The 20,722-nt window shown below is 41.8% G+C and overlaps 2 protein-coding genes and 1 long non-coding RNA gene across 25 annotated transcripts in view; all 3 read right to left on the bottom strand.

Moving 5' to 3' along the window:
• The window catches only part of LOC122528473, a 100,866-nt gene extending 95,917 nt beyond the window's left edge, over positions 1-4,949 (bottom strand). The window contains exon 1 of the long non-coding RNA XR_006306583.1: positions 4,721-4,949. This is a non-coding gene — a long non-coding RNA (uncharacterized LOC122528473). The remainder of the gene's footprint in view (positions 1-4,720) is intronic.
• Positions 4,950-5,675: 726 nt separating this feature from the next.
• On the bottom strand, positions 5,676-6,770 carry LOC122528471 (protein dpy-30 homolog). Of its 2 annotated transcripts, none has more exons than XM_043653624.1 (3): positions 6,663-6,770; positions 6,470-6,549; positions 5,676-6,054 (listed from the first exon to the last, which is right to left on the bottom strand). In XM_043653624.1, the coding sequence occupies exons 1-3, from the start codon at positions 6,676-6,678 to the stop codon at positions 5,812-5,814; spliced, it is 339 nt and encodes a 112-aa protein (XP_043509559.1). In that variant the 5' UTR covers positions 6,679-6,770; the 3' UTR covers positions 5,676-5,811. The 2 variants fall into 2 exon arrangements, with proteins under 2 accessions (XP_043509559.1, XP_043509561.1); XM_043653626.1 differs by having other exon boundaries at positions 6,470-6,546; positions 6,663-6,754.
• A 1,496-nt stretch (positions 6,771-8,266) lies between these two features.
• Positions 8,267-20,722, bottom strand: part of LOC122528463 (Down syndrome cell adhesion molecule-like protein Dscam2) — a 115,762-nt gene continuing 103,306 nt past the window's right edge. For 19 of the 22 annotated variants that reach the window (XM_043653593.1, XM_043653596.1, XM_043653600.1 and 16 more), the window contains 17 exons: positions 20,364-20,660; positions 19,342-19,703; positions 18,695-19,063; positions 18,089-18,275; positions 16,448-16,735; positions 16,058-16,327; positions 15,752-15,983; positions 15,508-15,684; positions 15,242-15,408; positions 14,687-14,926; positions 14,279-14,446; positions 13,582-13,719; positions 12,644-12,834; positions 11,613-11,970; positions 11,199-11,256; positions 10,714-10,719; positions 8,267-9,969 (listed from right to left, as the gene is read on the bottom strand). In XM_043653593.1, coding sequence (XP_043509528.1) covers positions 9,885-9,969; positions 10,714-10,719; positions 11,199-11,256; positions 11,613-11,970; positions 12,644-12,834; positions 13,582-13,719; positions 14,279-14,446; positions 14,687-14,926; positions 15,242-15,408; positions 15,508-15,684; positions 15,752-15,983; positions 16,058-16,327; positions 16,448-16,735; positions 18,089-18,275; positions 18,695-19,063; positions 19,342-19,703; positions 20,364-20,660 — 3,593 coding nt within the window. In that variant the 3' untranslated portion in view covers positions 8,267-9,884. Of the gene's footprint in view, positions 9,970-10,713; positions 10,720-11,198; positions 11,257-11,612; positions 11,971-12,643; positions 12,835-13,581; positions 13,720-14,278; positions 14,447-14,686; positions 14,927-14,964; positions 15,148-15,241; positions 15,409-15,507; positions 15,685-15,751; positions 15,984-16,057; positions 16,328-16,447; positions 16,736-18,088; positions 18,276-18,694; positions 19,064-19,341; positions 19,704-20,363; positions 20,661-20,722 lie in introns of all 22 variants that reach the window. The other 3 variants (XM_043653610.1, XM_043653608.1, XM_043653609.1) reach the window with 1 other exon arrangement.

Here is a 20,722-nt window from a genome sequence, read left to right as displayed (position 1 = left end):
TTTTTTTCACAAAACCGACGAATCTTTCGATCCAGGTCAACGAAGGAGGGGAAGAGGGAGTTAATATGAAAGCGATGGTGGTTAGAGTGACGGTGTCGTGCCCAGTCCACGCCCTTATCACGTCCACCGTTCCAAGTTAAGTTCTATCGACTGATTGGCAGTTTCCGAACGGTTTATTACGCCCCGGTCGACAATTTCGAGAATAAGCCATCGCGGACAATGGCGTAGACGAAGGAGAGGGGTGTATCTCGCGGCTTACGTAAAGCTACAGGGTCGAGTCTGATGCATGCCTCCTCCCCGTAAAGGTATCGGCCTGGAAACGGTGAGTTATATCCCCGTAAGGTATCATTCCGTGGCAAGAGATGGCACGGTAGCTATCTGATTCCGTTATCACGGCGCACCGTATACCCAGTCCGTGGATTCCGCGGCGGAATAACAGTCCCGTGGAATAACGTATTCCCGTCGGTCGGAAAACCTTTCAGCGTTCTCCCAGCGTACGCCCGAACACGTCCGTCTTCATTCGCCTTTCATCGACCAACCCTTTCTTCTTTTCTCCCCCCTGACCGCGAAAGACGGTGGCCGCAGTAGGAGAACAATGCCGCGCGACATCGGCCGCGGTTGGAAAACGGGACTGACTCTGCGGCTCCTCTGACGCTCGCATATGTACTGTCCTCTACGTATGCGCGCCGTTAAAAATTAAAGCGGCTTTCATTGTCAGCTTCGTTGCTTCGTCGGCCCGACGACGATGAAGGGATTAATAATTACTCCCGCCCGGGCGCGTTTCCGCCAGAAACTCATAGCTTTGTCAAGGGGGGAAAAAGTGGGGGGAGGGGGGGGGGAGATTGAAATCGCTACGTCGCGATCATACAGAGATATATATATATATATATATATATATACGTGCGTATGTGCGTGCGCGTGTATGTTTATACACGGTGATACGGAAACCGCAGTATAGAAGCGGTAACTTGTACAACTGGCCACGAACGAGAAGGAAATTTATCGACGATGGGCGAGATCGATGAGACTGAAAAGGATCTGGTACAATATATATCCCCCGTAGGTATACACGTGTGAGTCAGCTATTAATACTCACAAATTATAAATAATGTCGCTGCCGCGACCACAAATCAGCGTTTGCCGTAATACCGGCAGAGGGGCTTTCGACTGGCCGGAGGATTAAGCGCTTTTCGAGAGACGCCTACCTGCCGGTGCTGGAGAGAAGATGAAGGGCGGAGGGGGAAGGGAGAGGGGGAGAGATAGCAGTCGATTCTACGTTCAGCTGCGATCGAAAACTAAAACTCTGGGGAGTGGATCTCCACGTTAAATCCGACCCGTAGTAACGTACTGCTTTGTATAAAATGTTCGCTGATAATATCGGAGGCTATTTCAGGGAAATATCGATATCAGCGAGGCAAGGGCAAATGATATTAAGAAAGCGCGCCTAATCTTATGCAAAATATCGGAATAATTCGAGCCCTTTTTTCTTATCAATTTCAGATGCTATTATAACCGAGAATACGATGAAAATTTTCAAAGATGAATTACATACATATAAACATAAACTAATAAACAATTTAGGGAATACGTACATTCTATGCTGGAATTATTAGAAAATCCTGAGAAAATATTCGAGACATTATCATGTCCTGATCTATTTTTAAAACTCTATCATACATGTTAATGCCATTATTTGAATAATTTTTTTATACCTTGAGGATTGAATTCCTATTTGCAAATTTTAAATTAAACATAAACGTCAGCCATTGAATTGAAATCGGAGTCCATAAGGAGATTGTGTATTCTGATACATTTAAGAACGAGATATTTAATCACATTACAAATATTTGTAACCATATTTTCTGTTTTTCTGCATCCAATGCAATTTTCAATCTATTATTGAATCTTAGCCCGTGCATCAATAATAGCCTGAACGCAACCCTTTTCACGCTTTCCGGGCTAATCTAATATTATTCCAACAGCGAGATAATAATAAACTTCCCAGCGAAATTAACTTCGTACAATCCCGCGAAGCGTTCGTTAATTAGAATATAGCCCAAACTTGTTTTGCTTGTACGAGTCTTGCACGCAGTCCAAAAACAAACATCATTATCGAATTGAACCTATTACGTTTAATTACTCGGCGCGAACACACGTTAGAGCACGGAACTCTACCTTCGCAGCATCGTCGTCCTTCGATCAACAAGAACCTCTCTTGCAACGCGATAAGAAACGATTTTTCGAAACAATAAAATTCACTACCGAACCGGATTTACATAGCTATAAAGGAGAACGAGCCCATTCGCAGGGGACCGAGTCGCAGGTTTTTCGAGTTTACACGACCGTGACGACGGGACTTTCACGTAATTGCGCATCAATGTCCTTCGGGAGATGGGGGAGGGGTGGGGACGTCTCCGCGGGACGCGGGACCAATAAGTTCCTGCTAAGAGGACAGAAGGCCGGGGACGGAAGGAAAGAAACGGGAGCGTGAAATAGCTGGGGAGATGCCGTGGCACGATAACGGATGCCTTGCGTCGCGAATCTTGTCTCGTTGTCTTCGGGCAGCGACGCGATGCGCCAGCATCCGGCGCATCCGCGGCCCTCCCCCACGAGCGAGAAGAGGAGGCGAGGAGAGCACCGTCAAACAGATTGAAATCAACGGGAAGCGACTTCTATTTTCTCCTCTGCACTGTACCGGAGCCAGATCTGAAATGAAAATCTGTGGCCCCGCGAGCGGGGAACCGCAAGATAATTCAGAAAGAAGGGAAACGTCGGTTAGAAAAACGAGAGGGAAGACACAGCCTGGCTGCTGTGGAAGAACGACTCTCTTTCGCCCAGTGTTTGTGCGAAATCGCGCAAACGGTTCTGCCAGGCTGATTAAAACGTTCGTCTGTAACGTGACCGAAAATACAAATTTCATTTTCGAACTGAATATGTTCCCTGCGAGTGCTTCGCCTGCCCGCGCGCCAGCTAGCAACAGCTTTTCATTTGCAAACTGCAAACGCGTTTCGATATACAATTAACAAATTTATATTACAAACGGGCTTCGTTATTTCCAAAACAAATGTTACCGGTTTAATAAATCGTAACTGGAGCGAAATCCGACCGGTATTTATTGTTTTCAACTAGCCGGCCGCGCTCGCTCGAGCAAAAGTCCGCGTATCATCTTTCACGGAAAAAATAAAATGCGACGAAGGAAAAAAAAAATGCAAAGAGAGCGAAGAGTTAAAAAAAAAAGAAAAAGAAAAAAGAAAGAAGAAACTTTCTGGTTATCAGATAAAATCTAACGTGGCAAAAAATATAAGAGGAAAGGGAGCTTTAGCCCGCGCGAATCTGCTCGGTAAGCGTTTTTTCCGTAACTCCGGCACAGAGAGAGAGAGAGAGAGAGAGAGAGAGAGAGAGAGAGAGAGAGAGAGAGAGAGAGAGAGAGAGAGCAGGACAGGAAGTTGGTGGTAGAGTTTCCAGTTATGGAGAAAAATTTTATATAATCCGGAGTCGGTTCGAAGACAGAAATTTCGAAAAATCTCGGCGTAACTTGCAAACTCTCGCGCGCTTACGAGTTCCGGTAAATCGTTTTCCGGCCTTCAACATCCGCAAACTTACGAGTTTCGTTCCTTTCTCAACGAAACACGTTGCGAGACGTACGCTTCCTTTTTCTACCCTCGCCACCTCCTCGCGCCCCGTCTATGCTCAACTTTCATTTCCCAGCCAGTAGAAACTTTCGATTAAATTCTCGTAGAGGAATGCGCGCGACCAACGCCCGCGCCTAGGTGGCACGAGTAATTTCAAGCGGACGTCCCCCGATCCTTTTGCGCAGCTCGATCTCGCTAATGTAATCGTGCTATATTCGTACTCGCAATTCGTGGTACATTCCCGGTCGAGTCGATGCTCGGAGGATTCGAGGATGGCTTGTATCGGCATTAATCGGGGACATAATACACCCGTCTTGTCTCAGTCGTGAAGCAAGATGCGCGCTTAATCCGCGTTTGACGCTCGCTAGCCTGTTGGCTGAGTACAGACGAGCATGCGATATTGCACCAAACCGAGCAATTACTGTCGGTAATCTCGCTAATAGAATTCCAATATGCGTGCCAATTGAACCGAGGCACCGTATGGCCGTATGGGCGTGAATCTGCAGATTGTGTGCGCACGACGAAAGCCATGACACGATTCACCCATTAACTATATCCTCGGTTTACTCGACACACAGTTCTTTGTGCGTACGCTCCTAGAGTGCGCTAATTGCAATACGATCGCGCGGGAGACACGCTGCTCCGTTTAGATGCAAAGACTCACGAAAATCACGAGGGGAAATGTAAACTCGCTATTAAACCGCGTCTTCCTTCGATTTCCAATGTGTAACGCCGTGTACACATTGTCCTAACATCGCCTATTATAAATTTTAATACACAGAAATATTATATATGCTTATATATATACGACACTCGGTTGACGCACGGTTCACTCTCAAAAGTTCCTACGATAGCTACCCTGTGTGTATGATATATATGTATATGCGTGTAATGCGAAGCTTCTATCCGATTTGCTTTAATCGGACGAAAAACACGTCGGCAGGATATTACTCGATGTAAAGGCGTTATCCGAGAAACAGGATGCAACGGGTGAAAAACAAAAGTAATACGAAGTTGGCGGTAAATGCACGGTAGCGTCCGTATCAAGAAAGCGAAGTAATGTACGAGGGAGTTGAATGGGAACTCACCTCGTTAATTGGACTTGGTACGATGATGGTGCCGTACGAATTGTTCTCCACGAAATTACCTCGATATTTTCTCGTTGTCGTGGTATTTTGTACCAATGCCGCAGCGTTATCTACACGAAATACGCGAATTTTCTTCAGAGTCGTTACGAACCGCCGGCGCAGTTAAACCGTTAACGCGACACACTACGCTCGACAAATCAGCAACTAGACGACACGTACACGTAATTGGCGGAACGGCGCGCGCAGGTTTTAAATTCGAAAAACTCAGCATCACTTCCGCAAACGGTCGAACGTTGCCTGTTGCTATACAAATGTGTTAGTGATCTCGTCGAACTGTAAAATAAATTTCATGCCAATTTAGTAGACAATTACGTTTAATTGCATCCAATTATATTGACGCGAAACACGGAATCGTTTATTGAACCAGTGAAAACGATACTTCTCGTTTTTCCATAGTCGATGTAAAGTACGTCTATTCGATAAAGTTTTTTAAAGTGATTTTATTTAATGCCACACCGTCTGATTAAAATCTTTTCAGGTATGAATTATTACTTTACAATTATCTTATTCGAACTACATGTATAAAATAATGATAGTGAGGTTAACCTCTGTAGATGTAGACATATACGTTATAACATATGCAAGATATATTGAAAGAAATTATCTTGCCATATTGCCAAAAAAGAGTCAAAAGGAGACCTGTTATATATTCTTTTCTGTCATTTGTCCACCAAAAACTCTGTCACATGATTTTATTTAATCTGACATTACACAAATACACCCTGCCCAACTTTGATATATTCCTAAGAATATATATTTCATTGTTTGTAAACGTTTCTTCAATTTTCACCACATACTTATAAATGAATAGTCAAAAGTAAGCACATTTAAGAAAACTGTTGTATAAACTTGTTGTATATTCTTTTCTGTTATTTGTCCATCAAAAGTTATATGATAAAAAGCTAATACATCTTTATTTAATTTGATATTACACAAATACACTCTGCCCAACTTGAATATATTCCTAAGAAATTTCAATATTTATAAACGATTCTTCAATTTTCACCACATATTATAAATGCACAGGCAATTCATTGACTAGTAGGTGGGGATTCACCATTATCATACTGGCTTTTATTCCTCAGCAGGTATCCTGCTAAAAAGCTAATGGGATCGGCAGGTCTTTCCTTGGCTAAATTAGACAGAGCTTGTAACAAAATTGGAACCACAGTCTGATCCAAGTATTGTCTAGTTGGAAGAGATTGTACTTCAACACGTGACTTCTTCGGTGGCACACCAGATAGATCAGAATCCTTATTCATTGCTAGTATCCTCTGCAACAATAAAAAATAATAAAACAGATTAAGGTCAGTGTTGATTTTATTTTCACAAACATAATTAAAAGTATCTCCTGTTATTTTCTTTACACCTCTTACGCACAAAGACAGCTATAAAGAACACAAGATCTTGATAAATCTACTGTAAAACTATTCAAATAACCTAACCTAATGACATTGGTATAAAGCCAAACTCAAATTTTGATACAACAGCTGTCAATAGCATGGCGGGAAATATTAAAATTACGTCGTTCAAATAATCCATTGTAAATTTTGTTATATAAAATCAGCGTCGTACTAGGAAAATATTCAATTAATAATCGTGTTAGAAAATGTCAATCTCGTAAGAATCAACAGTAAGAATGTAATAGCACAACAGGTTATACCTACGTTTATAGGTTATCTAACTTACGTGTGCTGTTTCGCTCCCAACATTGGTGAGAGGTTGTGCCGGCGTCGCTGGCTCGGTCCTTTCCTCTGTCGTGTTTTCTGCTATTAGAAAGACAACACGTTGTTCGACATTATTATTACCACAAATTCCCGTTCGAAAGGTATCGCCTAACACTACCTATTAAATGATAAAAAGCAAAATAAACGGTACGTACCACCACCGGACGCCATCGTGCGAACAAATGATGTTACCAACTATTACGAGTTATCACTGCACAAACACCATTCAAATGTCACCATGTCATAGATATTCAAAATTTGATAACATTATAAAACACTTGAAATTGGAAATCAATAGCGCATTGCTTTTGTAATATCGTAAATATTTACTAATGAATAAATGTTTTAACTATATGATATAGCGATGATTTAAAAATTACATTTTCAAATGTGGAGAATCTAATTCTTTGTAAACAAATATATTAACCGAATTTTCGATAGATGTTTGGGAATTTAAAGTCAAACAGGTAATTGCTTTTTTTTTGGTTTTATTTATTTAACGTAAAGTTAGACGCTACGACTTTGGTACAAAAACATAAAATAGTGGTACTGAGGAAACGGTGTACTGCGAGCGGATCCTCGAGTCCCTACGAACGCGGAGATATACGAGTATCGTTGTACAAGAATGCGAACTTACAGCCAATTTGAAGGCGAGCACTGAGCGCAACACAGGGTACTAATTATGAAATGTCCCGAGTCTGCTTGCAACCGAAAAAGAAAACGATACGCGCCCCGCCGAAGGAGAAGCTCGAAGAACCGCCTCGTTGTTGCACGAAAACGAACATCCAATGTTATCAATGAACAAAGCACAATATATGTATATGTATAACGCGGACGGCGGCACCGACCGTTTCACAGCATCATCAAAAGTAACATTAAACCTTGCAAAGAGAAACGATACCAGATCGATCACACAAACTATAACGATTAAACGAACGAAGTATTTCCCAATCGATTAATAGAAGAAAGCTATGTGACAATCCGCGGACATCACGTTTCTTTTTTCCCCCTTTTGTTTTTCTTTTCTTTTCTTAATTATTTTTATTAATATCGACGATCACGTGTGCGTTTGCCACACACGTGGGATTAATCGTACGGCTAATATCGAATAAGTTAAATATCTTTCGACCTCTCTTTCATCGCGTTAAGTTTCAAAGCATCAAAGCGAAAAGTTTCGCGAGCGTTACGTGAGTAAAACGTGATATACATCGTAAAAGGTGACTTGGATATGGCTACATTAATGTGGTAGAGCGCGATCGTAACACATACACGAGACACGAGACTTTTTGCGCAGCCTTTAAAATCACATCGATGAGTAAAAATGCGTCGGCGAGCGGAGTCGCAGCCAGTGATGCAAACGGAAGTTCGTGTGAGAGAGAGAGAGAGAGAAAAAAAAGCAATGTTATACGGTTCACGGCCAAAGTATCCCGGCAATAACTCGTCGTCAACGACGAGACATCCTTCGATCGTGATCCCTCAAAGTTCAACTGGTGTACCACTCGTGCATCGCCTCGGCAAATAAATGCGACACCTAGACATACCTACTTACAATCTATGCATATGAACGTCAATGTATATATATATATATATATATATATTTATATTTATATATTTATATATTTTTATATATCTAAATAGTGTTGTGATAAAAACGAACTATGAGACACACGCCGTAACCGTATCCTGGCGCCACATCGACCTACAGAATCGAATAATATTTCGAATGAACCCCGCTGTTCCGTTTTCCATTTTCTTTTCTTCTTTTCTTATCCTCATTTCGCCATATCTAATCGCACTCTCTATCTAATCGTGATTCCTGTTTGTTTAAGATTTTTCTGTTTGTTTATCTATGCTCGACGCGTCACCATTCAACGAAAGTGAAACGGCGCACCTCGCGACCATCCGTCCGACTTATGCCCTACTTATGTTTAAATCGGTATTTGTAGCTCGAATTGCTTACACGTATAATATCATCGTCGCTTTTATCAGTAAATTCACGTACGTTCATAATTGATCGAGATTAGCTTGCGAATATATGTGTGTGTATAGCGGACTAAATATTATATAGGACGATTAAAAATCGACAGCGAGCGTGGTGTGTGCTTGCGCGTTATCCTCTCTCTTTTCGACGTATGGCATGTATGGTGTGTGTATATGTGTGTGTGTGTGTGTGTGTGTGTGTATGTATGTATGTGTGTATGTGTGTGGTCGGCTGACAATTTCGCGTTTCGAATCGTGATGAAGCGATTCAGCGTGCCGCGTTCTTCCTACGGATAAGTCGATCGGCGATGAAAGAAATTTTCGTGAAATTTCCGCGGCGGAAGAAATATCGGGACCAGACGCCACCACGGCATCGATGCGACCTGTTGTTTGTTGTCTGACTAACTTGCTACGACGACAACGACGACGCACTCTCTGCGACACTGTCGCAAAACAGTGCTCTCTACACTTGCTCTCCGCGACGTCGAGACTCAAGATCGTCGATCGCCAAAAAACAGGGACACAACCTTCGTTACGAAATTATAAATTGTATATATGTATGTATAATATCATCATATATATATGTATACATATACATATATGTATACATCATATATATATGTACGTGTAATATCATATGCCTGCGGGGAGCGGCAGTGTGGCACAACCATGACTTAAAAAGCGAGTAACTAATGTATCTCGTGTTTACTTCCCGTGACTCGTGGCGCTTGGAAGCGACAATTGTAACCTAGGACATACCGCCGAAAACCCCCGTGAAACGCACCGTCGCCGAGAGCACGCGTCGCGGGCCGGATTCTAGTCGCGTTTCTCCAACGTTCACACGAACATGCCGGGTGTGTTCGTTTTCTAATAAGACACTCGTTTACGACGTGTCGATGGTATCCATGGATTGGTTCGTGCATATAATGTAAACGCGAAACGACGCGGTTTGCCCCTCGAATGAAAATGATCCCTTCGCCTTGATCGGCAGTCAATCAATTTGGCAGTTTCGTAAGTATGGCCTTGTCGACAATTGAGCAAGAACGAGTGACGCTTATGCGAAAAAACGCGAGATCGAAATAGAGAAAGGCCAAAAATGGAATAAAATGATATGGTCGAAGACGAAGAAGACGGTCCCTTCAGGAGGCAAATATCGTCGCCGCCGCGGTAAATCCGACTGGATTGGTTGAAGCGAAACGTCTAAACGAGCGTGCCGCCTAATGCGGTGGACCGAATCTATCTACTCGCGACGATGGTGATTTTCCTGATGTATCGTTGCAATTTGGACCGACGACAGCACCGGGGGAAGAGTCAGCGTGCGCACTCTTTCCGCTTCTCTCGTGTCTTCGGGCGCTGGTGACGAGAGAGACGGAAGACCACGGAAGATGATTTACAGGTTACACTGCCACAGTATCGTAGGGTGTGAGGAGTCCCCCGTGACCGCCGTGGCCGGCACCGGCTTGCCGGCTGGGGGCTTCGTTTCTGTAACAGGTAGTTCATCCTTTCAATTTCTCTCCTCGTGCTCGTGAAATCCCCTCTTGTGTCAGCGATAATCTAACATTATCCGCACACAGATACTATGTGTATATCGCACTGTTTCCCCGATAATCTCTATGCATCTAAAGGATAGAAATGAAAACTATCTGCACGTGTGTGATTCAGCGGTACATGCATTAGCTGCAATCGCGAGTACACCAATAACACGAGTCAGTTCATTAATATATTTTGATTAAGATATTTTCCGACGGTTGTGTTAACGTTAGTAGCACCAGCAGCAATGACAGCAGGATCTGTAGGCGAATGACAGGAGCGACAGCTGTAGCGAAAATAAATATGGCGTCGATCGCAATCTTACATCGATCGACATGATCTAGCGAAAAAAAGGAAACAAAAAGTTAATGTCAACTACGAGTAAATTACATTTGGCAGATTGTCATGAAAATCGCATGCAAAAAAACACATGTTTATGATTTAGTAAGCGTTATTCGACCCAGGTAGAGATCTGATTGTCGTTGGTATGGAAGCGACGCTGTCGAAGCATTGACTGACCTATATTCTCGTGGCCACAAAAAAACTAGCTAAGAACAAAGTTAACGCAACTTTTAAAGCCTTCGAAAAATCATCTCTAATTGACGCGATTGTCGTTACATGAATGCATCCTGCGTTTTAATTATTATTATTATGATTATGATTATGATTATTATTATTATTGTCTAACGAACTTACGGCTTCCTGCGTAAAGAGTCATGAAACAAGAAAAAGTCAGAGATACGTTAAATAGATTGCCAAAAGGATTGTTTAGAGTTCTTAGCGAGAAACCACCGTGCACTCGAATCGCCATTATCATTTTGAAACAAGAGATCCAGAGAATCAATTATATTCGTTCAAATCGGATCCGAAGAGATACCAATGAGATTTAGAAGAAGGAGAAGAAAAAAAAATCAAAAACAAAACAATTTACGAGAGGGAAAAGCAGATCTAGCAAAAGTACTGTACGGAGAGTCGAGAAACGCGCACGACGTTCGTTCGAACAAGGAAAATGTCGAAGCGACTAACGAAGTGATTGGCCAATTTACTTTCGAGAAAGTCAATGACAGTTCTCGAGGTAAGAAATCGCTCGAGACACAGCGGCATGAAACGGTGACGTTTTTTTTTTTTTTTTTTTTTCTTAATCGCACACCGTTAACCAAACTCACTCGATCTCTACTGACCTCTCTATGAGTTTACGCATCTCCTCGGTGGTCATGCCGTCCTTGCCGCGAGCATTCACTGAAATAGAAAAACACACGGCACGATTGACACAACGGTAAACTACTACGACGACACGTAGCATGCAAATCGTGGAAGCTAAACGATTAGATACACAGACCCCGCAGCGAGTCCCGGTTCATTCTTGTACGCCGTGACTCGCTCGGCATGCCTATTATATTTTTCTACTGTGTGAAGGGCGAGCAGCGATAGGAAACCCAGAGCGAAACAGACGAAACGGCAGTCGCATCGACTCGGCTCGAGGGCAACTTGTTGGAAAGATCGTTCTCCCCGACAACCGAGTCGTTACTTCGACCAACTCCGCTTCGCAATTCGATCGTCTGGTTCCCTAATCGATCACGGTTCTTTGTACTGACCGCCGTAGTTGCGGTTCACAAGTTGATCGCGGTCACACTCTGCCTCGCTGATCTCGTTGCTCTCTTTGCTGTCGTTGAAGCTCGAGTTGTTCTGGTCGTGGTTCCTTGGTGGCGGTGGTGGTGGTTCGGGTGATCCAGAAACGGGGATGTTACGAGCTGATCCTACGCTGCGACGTCCGACTGAGCCGCGAGATCCATAATGATCGTAGGGAGCGCCGTATTGTCCGTATTGAGAGCCATACTGATCTTCCTCCGGAGCACAGTTTGCCGGGTCATCGTATTCAGGAGAGAAGACATTGTGGGTTCCGCTGCCGCCCCCTTGTGATGGGACGCGAGAGTAGCGACCGTTTTGACGGGGCTGGGAAAAGAAACGAATTAAGAGATTATCATTAGATTGCAAATTCGTACTTTCATAAATATTTATAGTTGGAGAACATGGAAACTAGGTAAAAACGTTTGTCTTTCACTTATTAAAAAGCACCGTAACGAGCACCATATCTAGGATATTTTCATAAATTACATGCATCTCTGCATCTTTAAATTTCCCATGTGTAGGCAACAACATGAGCAATAAATCATTCTCTTCTCTATATCTATCAATATTCTTAAAGACTATTGATAGATCTACAGATCTTTAGTGGACTCGAACTTGCTCTTTATATAACATCTTCTTTCTTATCTTCTTTAATTTAAACAGCATATTGTTTTTGAGTTATCTTTTTTTCGTTGTCTCACTACTCATAATAGCAATACACGGTTGCGCCTCGCTTCTTAAAAACTATTGATAGATCTACAGATCTTTAGTGGACTCGAACTTGCCCTTTCTTATCTTCTTTAATTTAAACAGCATATTGTTTTTGAGTTATCTTTTTTCGTTGTCTCACTACTCATAATAGCAATACACTATTGCGCCTTGCTCATATGAAAACCGAATTTATTCCTTTTAATTTATTCCTTTTCAAACAAATTAAATAAAAGTCCACGAGGAATCTTTCTAAAAGATAAAAGAATTTCCTAAGTAATCCTGATACCATAGATTGAGATCCAGAGCGGCTGTGAGCTGAAGCGTTAGTAGGATGTCCAACAGGTGGTCCCATAGTGCCAGAGTGTCCATTGCCAGGGTGTGGGAAAGTCTGGAATTGCATAGCCTTGCTCGGGTCCATTTCTTCGCGGAAACCAAGAAGGTGGAAAGTAGCGTACGGGCAGATCTCATCCTCCATGCCTGAAAGAAACGATCACTCAGGGTAGACACTGCAGTTATAGACCTACTTAAACTAATCTATTCATTGTACGAGATTGTCTCGATCAAATCGGATAATCTCTCGCAGGGTGTTGGTTTCGTGCAGATGTCGCTATCGCTAAAATCATCCGGGTACCTACGTATTACATTCCTATGTTTTTCCTCTTCTCTCGTACTTGCTCATTATCAAGAAATTTTTATTGGAAAATGTCATCATGCATTGTTAGTTGTACAGGAACAGGTCCAACCACACTCGTTCGAGTCTTCTCGAATATCTCAACTTCGAATTTAATTGACGGACGATTGAAACTCATTTTTATAGAAGAAATGCAACATCGATGCGAGAAAAGTGATCGATAAAATCTGAAGGCCGAAACAAAAAAAGAAGAAAAAAGTCGAAACGAGAAACTGATCCTGCTCTGTTTGAGAAAAATGGGGAAAAATCGAAAGAGATGTTTGCTATCGGTGCTTCGTGTTCGTTTGTTTGCAAAATAAAAGGATACCAGAGCGCAAACATGCGAGGACGTGCAAACATTAATAGAGTAGCATCAGCACGGTGTAAGAATACGGTGTGGAATACGAAGGACTTACGAAGACCGGCTGCAACCAGCCAATAGCTGCACCGGCCGTAGGTTAGTAATCGTAGTCACGCGATAGACGAGGTCTCGTCACGGCGACGCACGAAGGAGAAAGAGCGCTTCGTTCGGGTCTTTAACTACTTTTACCAACCTCTGTGCGAGAGAGCTTCAGCACTGCCCATACGGGGTGGTGGTGGGCATCTTCGGTTGGGCGCGCAATGATTCAATTCCTCGTACATATGTCGTCTGGGATCCCACGTCGAGTGGCTTCTTATCGAGCCTGTTCCACCTATCGAACATATACTACAAAGGTCGTACGACTGACTGGCGCTTACCAATTCGGTTCGATTTTGGCTCGTTTGCCAAACGAGGTGATCGGGGTGATTGATTTCATTGACGGTTCACGGGGTCATCAGGGGTGATGAACACAGGGCGAGATCGTTTCAAGACGTAATCGGCGCTTGGTAACGCGCAGCAAAATTGTGATAAGCGCAAAAATAAGGGAGGAGAAATAACCGTTCCCGTGGGACATACATCTTTACGTATATAGAGAGAGAAAACATTTTGAAGCGAGGCAAACAATGAAACAACTGGCAAATGACTATGATGGACGCGTGTATGATAACGTGTGTCTGGGAGTGTACGTGTGTGGTATCTCAACGGCGTATCTCGGTACGCCGACTTGTCTGAACAATGAAGTGAGGTCTAATAATCGTGTTAAACCTGTGCGATTCGATTGTGTGTCACGTAAAAGAAAAATAACGGTAACACTATCGTGCCGATGCGACAACATCTAGACAGTAATTGGAATTTAGCTAGAAATCATATTGTAGGCAGTTGTGGCTTACTTATCACTGTACCTCGCTTGATGCGATCGCAGGTGTTATAGTTGGAGCCAGGGACAGGTGGTAGTTTGCGATTCGGCGGGGCGATGTATCCAAGCTCGTCGCGAAGATCCGGCCTGCGTTTGTCAAGCGTAGCTCCGCCGACACCAGTTTGTTGATATACCACGTCGTCTGAAAGAACGACGAACGATACGAATGCCACTCACTAGCTCGGTGACGTCCAGCATTCGATATTCGATTTGGATCGATCATCAGAAAAATAACTTCGGATCGGATATCTCTCGACACAGTTTCTTCGTCAATATCATTTCCAATGTCTGTCATCCAGATTATTCTTCTGATAAACTTCCATCGTTTTCTTTTTTTTTTTTTTCTCATAGCAAGTTAAAATAATAAAAAAAAATGGTATACATTGTCCTTCGTAATATTTCTCGTCGGCTGATGAGATACCTCGCAGCCGTGTTTGCTCCGGGCCTCGAGTTCTTCTAGACAGAGCGACGCAAATCACAACAATGCCTACAATAATCACAACAACCGTAGCTCCGACCGGTACAACCACGTTCACGTCGAGCCAACTTGGTAACCACGGGAAATAACGCCTGACGTCCGTGTTGTCGTTACCGCTGTTGCGTACGGGCGGCGCGATCGTACCTGTTCGTTAAAACAGCCGAAAAGAAGAGAAACGTTACCTTTATCGCTACCATGGCCCTTTCCTCTGAGAACGCAGATCACGATGACGGCAACGATTATAACGAGAATGGCTGCTACCACGGGTACGACCAGATTTAAGTTAGCCATGAAAATTTTCATCGGATCTTCGTCGTTGCCACCACCGTTCACGTCAGGTAACTCTCGGGCCGGTGCAATGGTGCCTGGAACAAAAAATATGGCGACCATTCAATCCAGCCACCATTAGCACCGGCTACGAGCGTGCCGTTGCCATCTTCATTTCCTTCGTGTGCTTACCTCCGGTTACGGTCAGTGTCGCGAATTCGTACTCGGCCACAGCGAAACCAGCGTTGTTGTGAGCGGTGACACGCAAGTGATACCAACTAGCAGGATCCAGGTCCAAAACGACAAAGTTTCCGCCGGGTTTCACGTTGTTCGAGACCTGATTCCATTCCTGTTGGTGCCTGAATCGCATCGAACGGTCGTGTTTTTAATTTCCATCAGATTCAAAGAATCTCTTCTGTACAATTTTTTTTATTTTTTTTCTTTTTATTGTTCCTTACTTCTTCTTATGTTCGACGACGAAGTAGAGCATTGGGCAGCCACCGTCAGACCAGGCGCTCAAATGCAGGGTGATACTGTTGGTGGAAACTTCGATGAATCTAGCAGCTTCAGGGATGATCGGTTTCGAGCCTTTGGTGCGAGTGTTGAGCATGTCGGAGGGATCGCCAGTTCCAATTCTAAGAGAACCACAGTACATGAGCTTTGTCCCGCAACAGTTTCGTTCGCGCAGGTCTAGATCGTTACCCGTTGTATGCTGTAACGTAGATCTGATATCTCGAGCCACACCACAGATTCTCCAGTGTGTATTTCTGAGCCGTGGAGCTGATTTGAGCAGTTTCCCAATCGCCAAACTCAGGCTTGTAGTGAATGGTGTATCCATGGATCGGAGCATTATCGGTAGGATGAGGTCTCAGTTTCATGGTCAATGAATTAGTAGTCGTAGCAGTAAGAGTAACCTGTGGTGAGTGTGGGGGAGCTACGAAACATCGTTTTATCTCGATCATTCAGTCTTAAGTCGAAAGTCCCATTCAAAGTTCTAATATCACTCACCATGAACAATCAATTGATGCGTAACGGTATCATGTCCAAACGAGTTCTCGACGTAGCAAGAGTATTCTCCAGCATCGGTACGATCCACTTCCTTGATGAACAACGATCCCTCGGGCAATTGTCGCAGTCTGTCGCTAGATTGGAGAACGGCGCCACGTACTTTCCATGTAACTTCCGGTGCAGGTACACCAACAGCCAGGCAGGGTAATTTTACATCCTCCTTATAGGTAGCAGTGAATTTGTCGTCGAACGATGCGATCTTTGCCGGTACTAAAAAATTACATTAATCATTATATACAATATATAATATAATATTGTGTGAAATATCAACTACTATATACATTACATATTATATATTATTATATACAATATAGACAATAGAAAGTGTACCTCGTACGCTTGGCGCCAATGCCACGATTTTTGAAGCCTCTCCTTCTCCAATGTTGGTGCTAGCAGTTACCCAGAAGTCATATCTGCGCTGTTTGTCCAATCCAGATGCCTCGTGAGTTAATTGATTTGGTGGTACTTTCTGGCTAGTTGGTTCTTCCGCGTTGTCTGCCTTGGTGTAAACAATATATTGGGTAATCACTCCATTTGGTTGGCTTGGTGGACGCCACGAAACGAGAATCGATTCAGCCGACATAACAAGTGCCTTGATCGCAATAGGTGCTTCAGGGGCTGTAAGAAAGGGAATATAACATATTTCAAATATCACTTACGATTCTTCCTAAATGTGTGCAGGATAGTCTAGCACAGAAATGCGGCGATTTCAAGTTCACAATTTTTTAACAAATTCTTTATATCAATACAAAAGTGATATGAAAGGGATATTATTTCATTTCTTGAATAGAAATATACGTTCACAAAAATGCAGAAAATTTCCACAATGTGCAAAAATATTTATGTTTATTTATAAAAATATAAAATTACATAAAAATCCGCTGAACGAATGAGGGCGTTAAGGAATAACATTGCATCATAAAATATCCAAGAAACATTTCACTGGCGCTACTTTCCATTTTAGTGAAATCATATAGTGTTATAGTTAGGGGTGTACGAGAACCCGAAAATTTCGAGAACTCGGCTACCATTTCTCGAACTACTCTGTACAATACTGTATAGTAGCCTACAAAATATGTAAATACACCGTTCAATTTCTTCTGCCAGTGATGTTATTGGAAACACGGATTCTAAGAACCGTGTGACCTAATGTATACAAACATGCTTAGTACTTGAACAGTATCGCTGAGACATTCGGGAAGTTCAGACGTATATTTCAAAATCTGTGTGAATTTAATAAAGATTAAAAATCTTTCAAAAAAATGTCGAGTGCTAGTGAGAGTAAAGTTGTGGTAGCAGGAAGTAGTGTAGAAGATATCGTATAAAGAAAAAAGGTAAAAAGAAGCTCTGTTTGGGGAACATTTTCAACAAAAAGATGGTACAAAGGCGGAATGCACGCATTGTCACCATGAATTTAAAACTAAGTATGCAAATGCTACTGGTTTATTACGCAATTTGAAGCATATGCATTCAAACATTAATATATGTACTAGAAAAGAAACTGAATCGATATAAAATTTGTCGCATATACAAAATGATACGCAAAAGATTGTTAAACCAAAAGATATAACAGGAGGAATTGCTCGAATGATGGTTCTAGATATACAGTTGAAGGCGTGGGCTTTAACGAATTATTTAAGCTTGTTCCAAAATCTCAACTCTTTCGGGAATCCCGATTTTTTTGTCAAACCCGGCTCTTTCGAGAATCTCGAAATTTTCTATCAATATTTCTCGATACACCTCTATTATAGTTATAGTCAATTCCAAGTCAATTATAGCTTCATTATTATTGAAACAATATCCTATCTTCCTTCTTAAACTCCATGGGCAATAATTGGGGACATTTGATATTAAAAAATCATCCCCCTCTCTATCCTTCTTCTTAGAATTTCGTAGGCGACAATTGGAGACATTTGATATTAAAAAATCATCAAATTTCTATACTCTGTAATTTTACCAAACATTACTTACCATCCTGTTCCGTTTGACAGTGAATAGGTGCAGATTTAACTCCATCGCCGCCAGAAGTGAAAGCCAGAACTTGCATAGTGTAGTTGGTATATTTCTTTAATCCGTGTAAAATAGTCTCACTGGAGGAAGTGATCTTGGTATCCTTGGTGTTCTCATCGTACCAGGTATCAGATGGTCCGTAAATAACCTGTGAGAGGAAATTGTCAATGTTTCTACAGTTTACGAATTTATTCAGACTGTAATTATTAGCCTACAGATATTTATGCATTTTTATGTTATAATTAAAGAAATGGTATTCAATTTCATCTGCTAAATATCTACATGTTCTTGATTATTATACACGTTCTGTCGATTGTTTCATTCTTAAGTTTTCAGAAAAATGTATTGGACTCTTAACAGAAATTCATTTAATATAAAAAATATCTTCCATTGAATATTCGATGTATTCTTCATTCCGTGGAATTTCTTTATTGTTAAATTTCTTAAAGATATATATTGGAGCTTGGAACAAAAAATACTCTATTTTGGATATTTTATAGATTTCTTCGCAAATTCAATTTCGCAAAAATGCATGAATATCCGCAGTCTAATAAATTATTTATTAACCTTGTAGCCAGTAATGACTCCGTTGGCAGCGCTAAGAGGTGGCGACATCCAGGAAACTCTGATAGTTTGAGAAGTCAAAGTGGTGCAAGTAGTGTCATGAGGTGGTTGTTCAGGCACTCCTTCAGCAGTATGTTGTCTTCGTTCCTCGCTTATTGGTCCCGATCCAACTTTGTTAAATGCTTGAACGACAACGCTGTATTGAGTGTAGGTCTTCAGGTTCATGATCTGCAAATGGTGTTCCTTTCCATCTTCCTTCGAGAAGTCCACAGTTTCATAAATGTAATCAGAGGAGGAGGAGAGTTTGTAGCCAACATAGTATCCAAGAATCTCGCCGTTCCAGTCTTCTCGTGGGGGTGGTTTCCATGTTACCTAAGCGAATGGAATCGAATTGGTCTTGCTCCATTTCAAGTAAAAATGTACTTCGAATAACGAATAGTCAAACGTATAGAACGTATAGTTATAAAACTCATAAATTATTTGTAAGATTGTACTTATAAATACTTTCGCAAATCGCTGTACAGCCAAACATTTTTACATTTCGGTTACAGATTTCTAATCAACGATATAAAAACACTTCATTCATGAAACTTTAAAATATTTAAAATTCTTATACATAGATGTATTTTTTGTAAAAGATTTAAGTTTACCTTAAGAGTGTGCTGGTCAAGAGCGTCAACGCGAACAGAGGTTGGTGGGCCACTGGGAGCTTCTTCAGCAGTGATAATTGTGACAGTATCAGATGGATCAGACGCGCCAATTTCGTTCTCAGCAACGATTCTCAGATGATATGTGGTGGCAGGTCTCAGGTTAAAAACGCCAGCTACGTTCTGTTGCGATCCAGGTACCAACACTCTGTCGATGTCTGTTTCCCATGAACCTTTGCTGATCTTGTATTCGATGACATAGCGTTTGATAGGGCTGTTTCCGTCGTACGGTGCTGCCCAGGATAATTGAACCGATCGTCCGGACTTGTCTAATACCTTCAGACCGTATGGAACTTCAGGAACCTCTGCGAGAAAATTCAAATTTTTTAATAATCCATTTTACAGTGAAAAATTCTGAAAGAGTTCACAGACACGTATGTCACATTTTTTTAATAACGTAAACTATAAATTGCCTTGAAACTAGCACTTTTATCTTTATAACATTTACTGGCATTTTATGGACAATGTGACAAAATTAGCTTTCATATGTTATACAGAGTTGATACTAAAATATCTCTTAAACTAATAACTTTTCCACATACATTGGCTAATCTTTTAACATCATATAGAAAATATCAAGCTGCATTGATCGATACAAGAACATATATTCAATATAAATAATATAAATCATAATGATAATATCAAGTGAGACATTATATTGTGATTAATATCAAGTGAGACTGTGTAATATTAAGTTTAAAAACTCTTAATAGGTGATTTGGATCAAACGAAATGTAATAACAGCAAATATCTATAATACTATATCTTTCCTCACTTTATCAGAACGGATGATAATATTCACATTAACGAGTCGAATGTAATATAAATCAATGATGCTTGTCAAGCTACCAGGCCATTTTTATTATTACTCATAATTCCTGAACGTTGTTTCTGATGATGGATTTATCACACTGTCCACGACAAATATGCGAGAAGCTAGATAAACGTTGGAATCCCGTTCGAACCTTGTACAATCATGTTAATACTGGTGTCATCGCTTCCAAAGGCATTGGTAGCAACACAAGTGAACAGGGCAGAGTCGCTTCTCTCGGTTCTCTTGATGCTCAGATCAGACAGTACGCCGTTAGCCAAAATTTCTTCGCGGATGGTGTAACGAGAATCGCTCTTCGGGTCCAATCTCTTGTTGTTCATGTTCCATAAGATGCCAATTGGTTTCTCGCCTTGAGCCTCGCATTGCAACACAGCCGGTTCTCCGCGTCTTGCCGTTTGATTCTTCAGTTTGATCTCGAAATGAGGCGGAGCTGCGGCAGGAATAATGTGCAAATTATATCGAATAGAAGAAAAGGGTGGGACAGAAATAATG

The sequence above is a fragment of the Frieseomelitta varia genome, unplaced genomic scaffold (genome assembly GCF_011392965.1).
Source record: "Frieseomelitta varia isolate USP_RPSP 00005682 unplaced genomic scaffold, Fvar_1.2 scaffold_251, whole genome shotgun sequence".
Lineage (NCBI taxonomy): Eukaryota > Metazoa > Arthropoda > Insecta > Hymenoptera > Apidae > Frieseomelitta > Frieseomelitta varia.
This window is presented reverse-complemented; position numbering and strand designations above follow the sequence as displayed.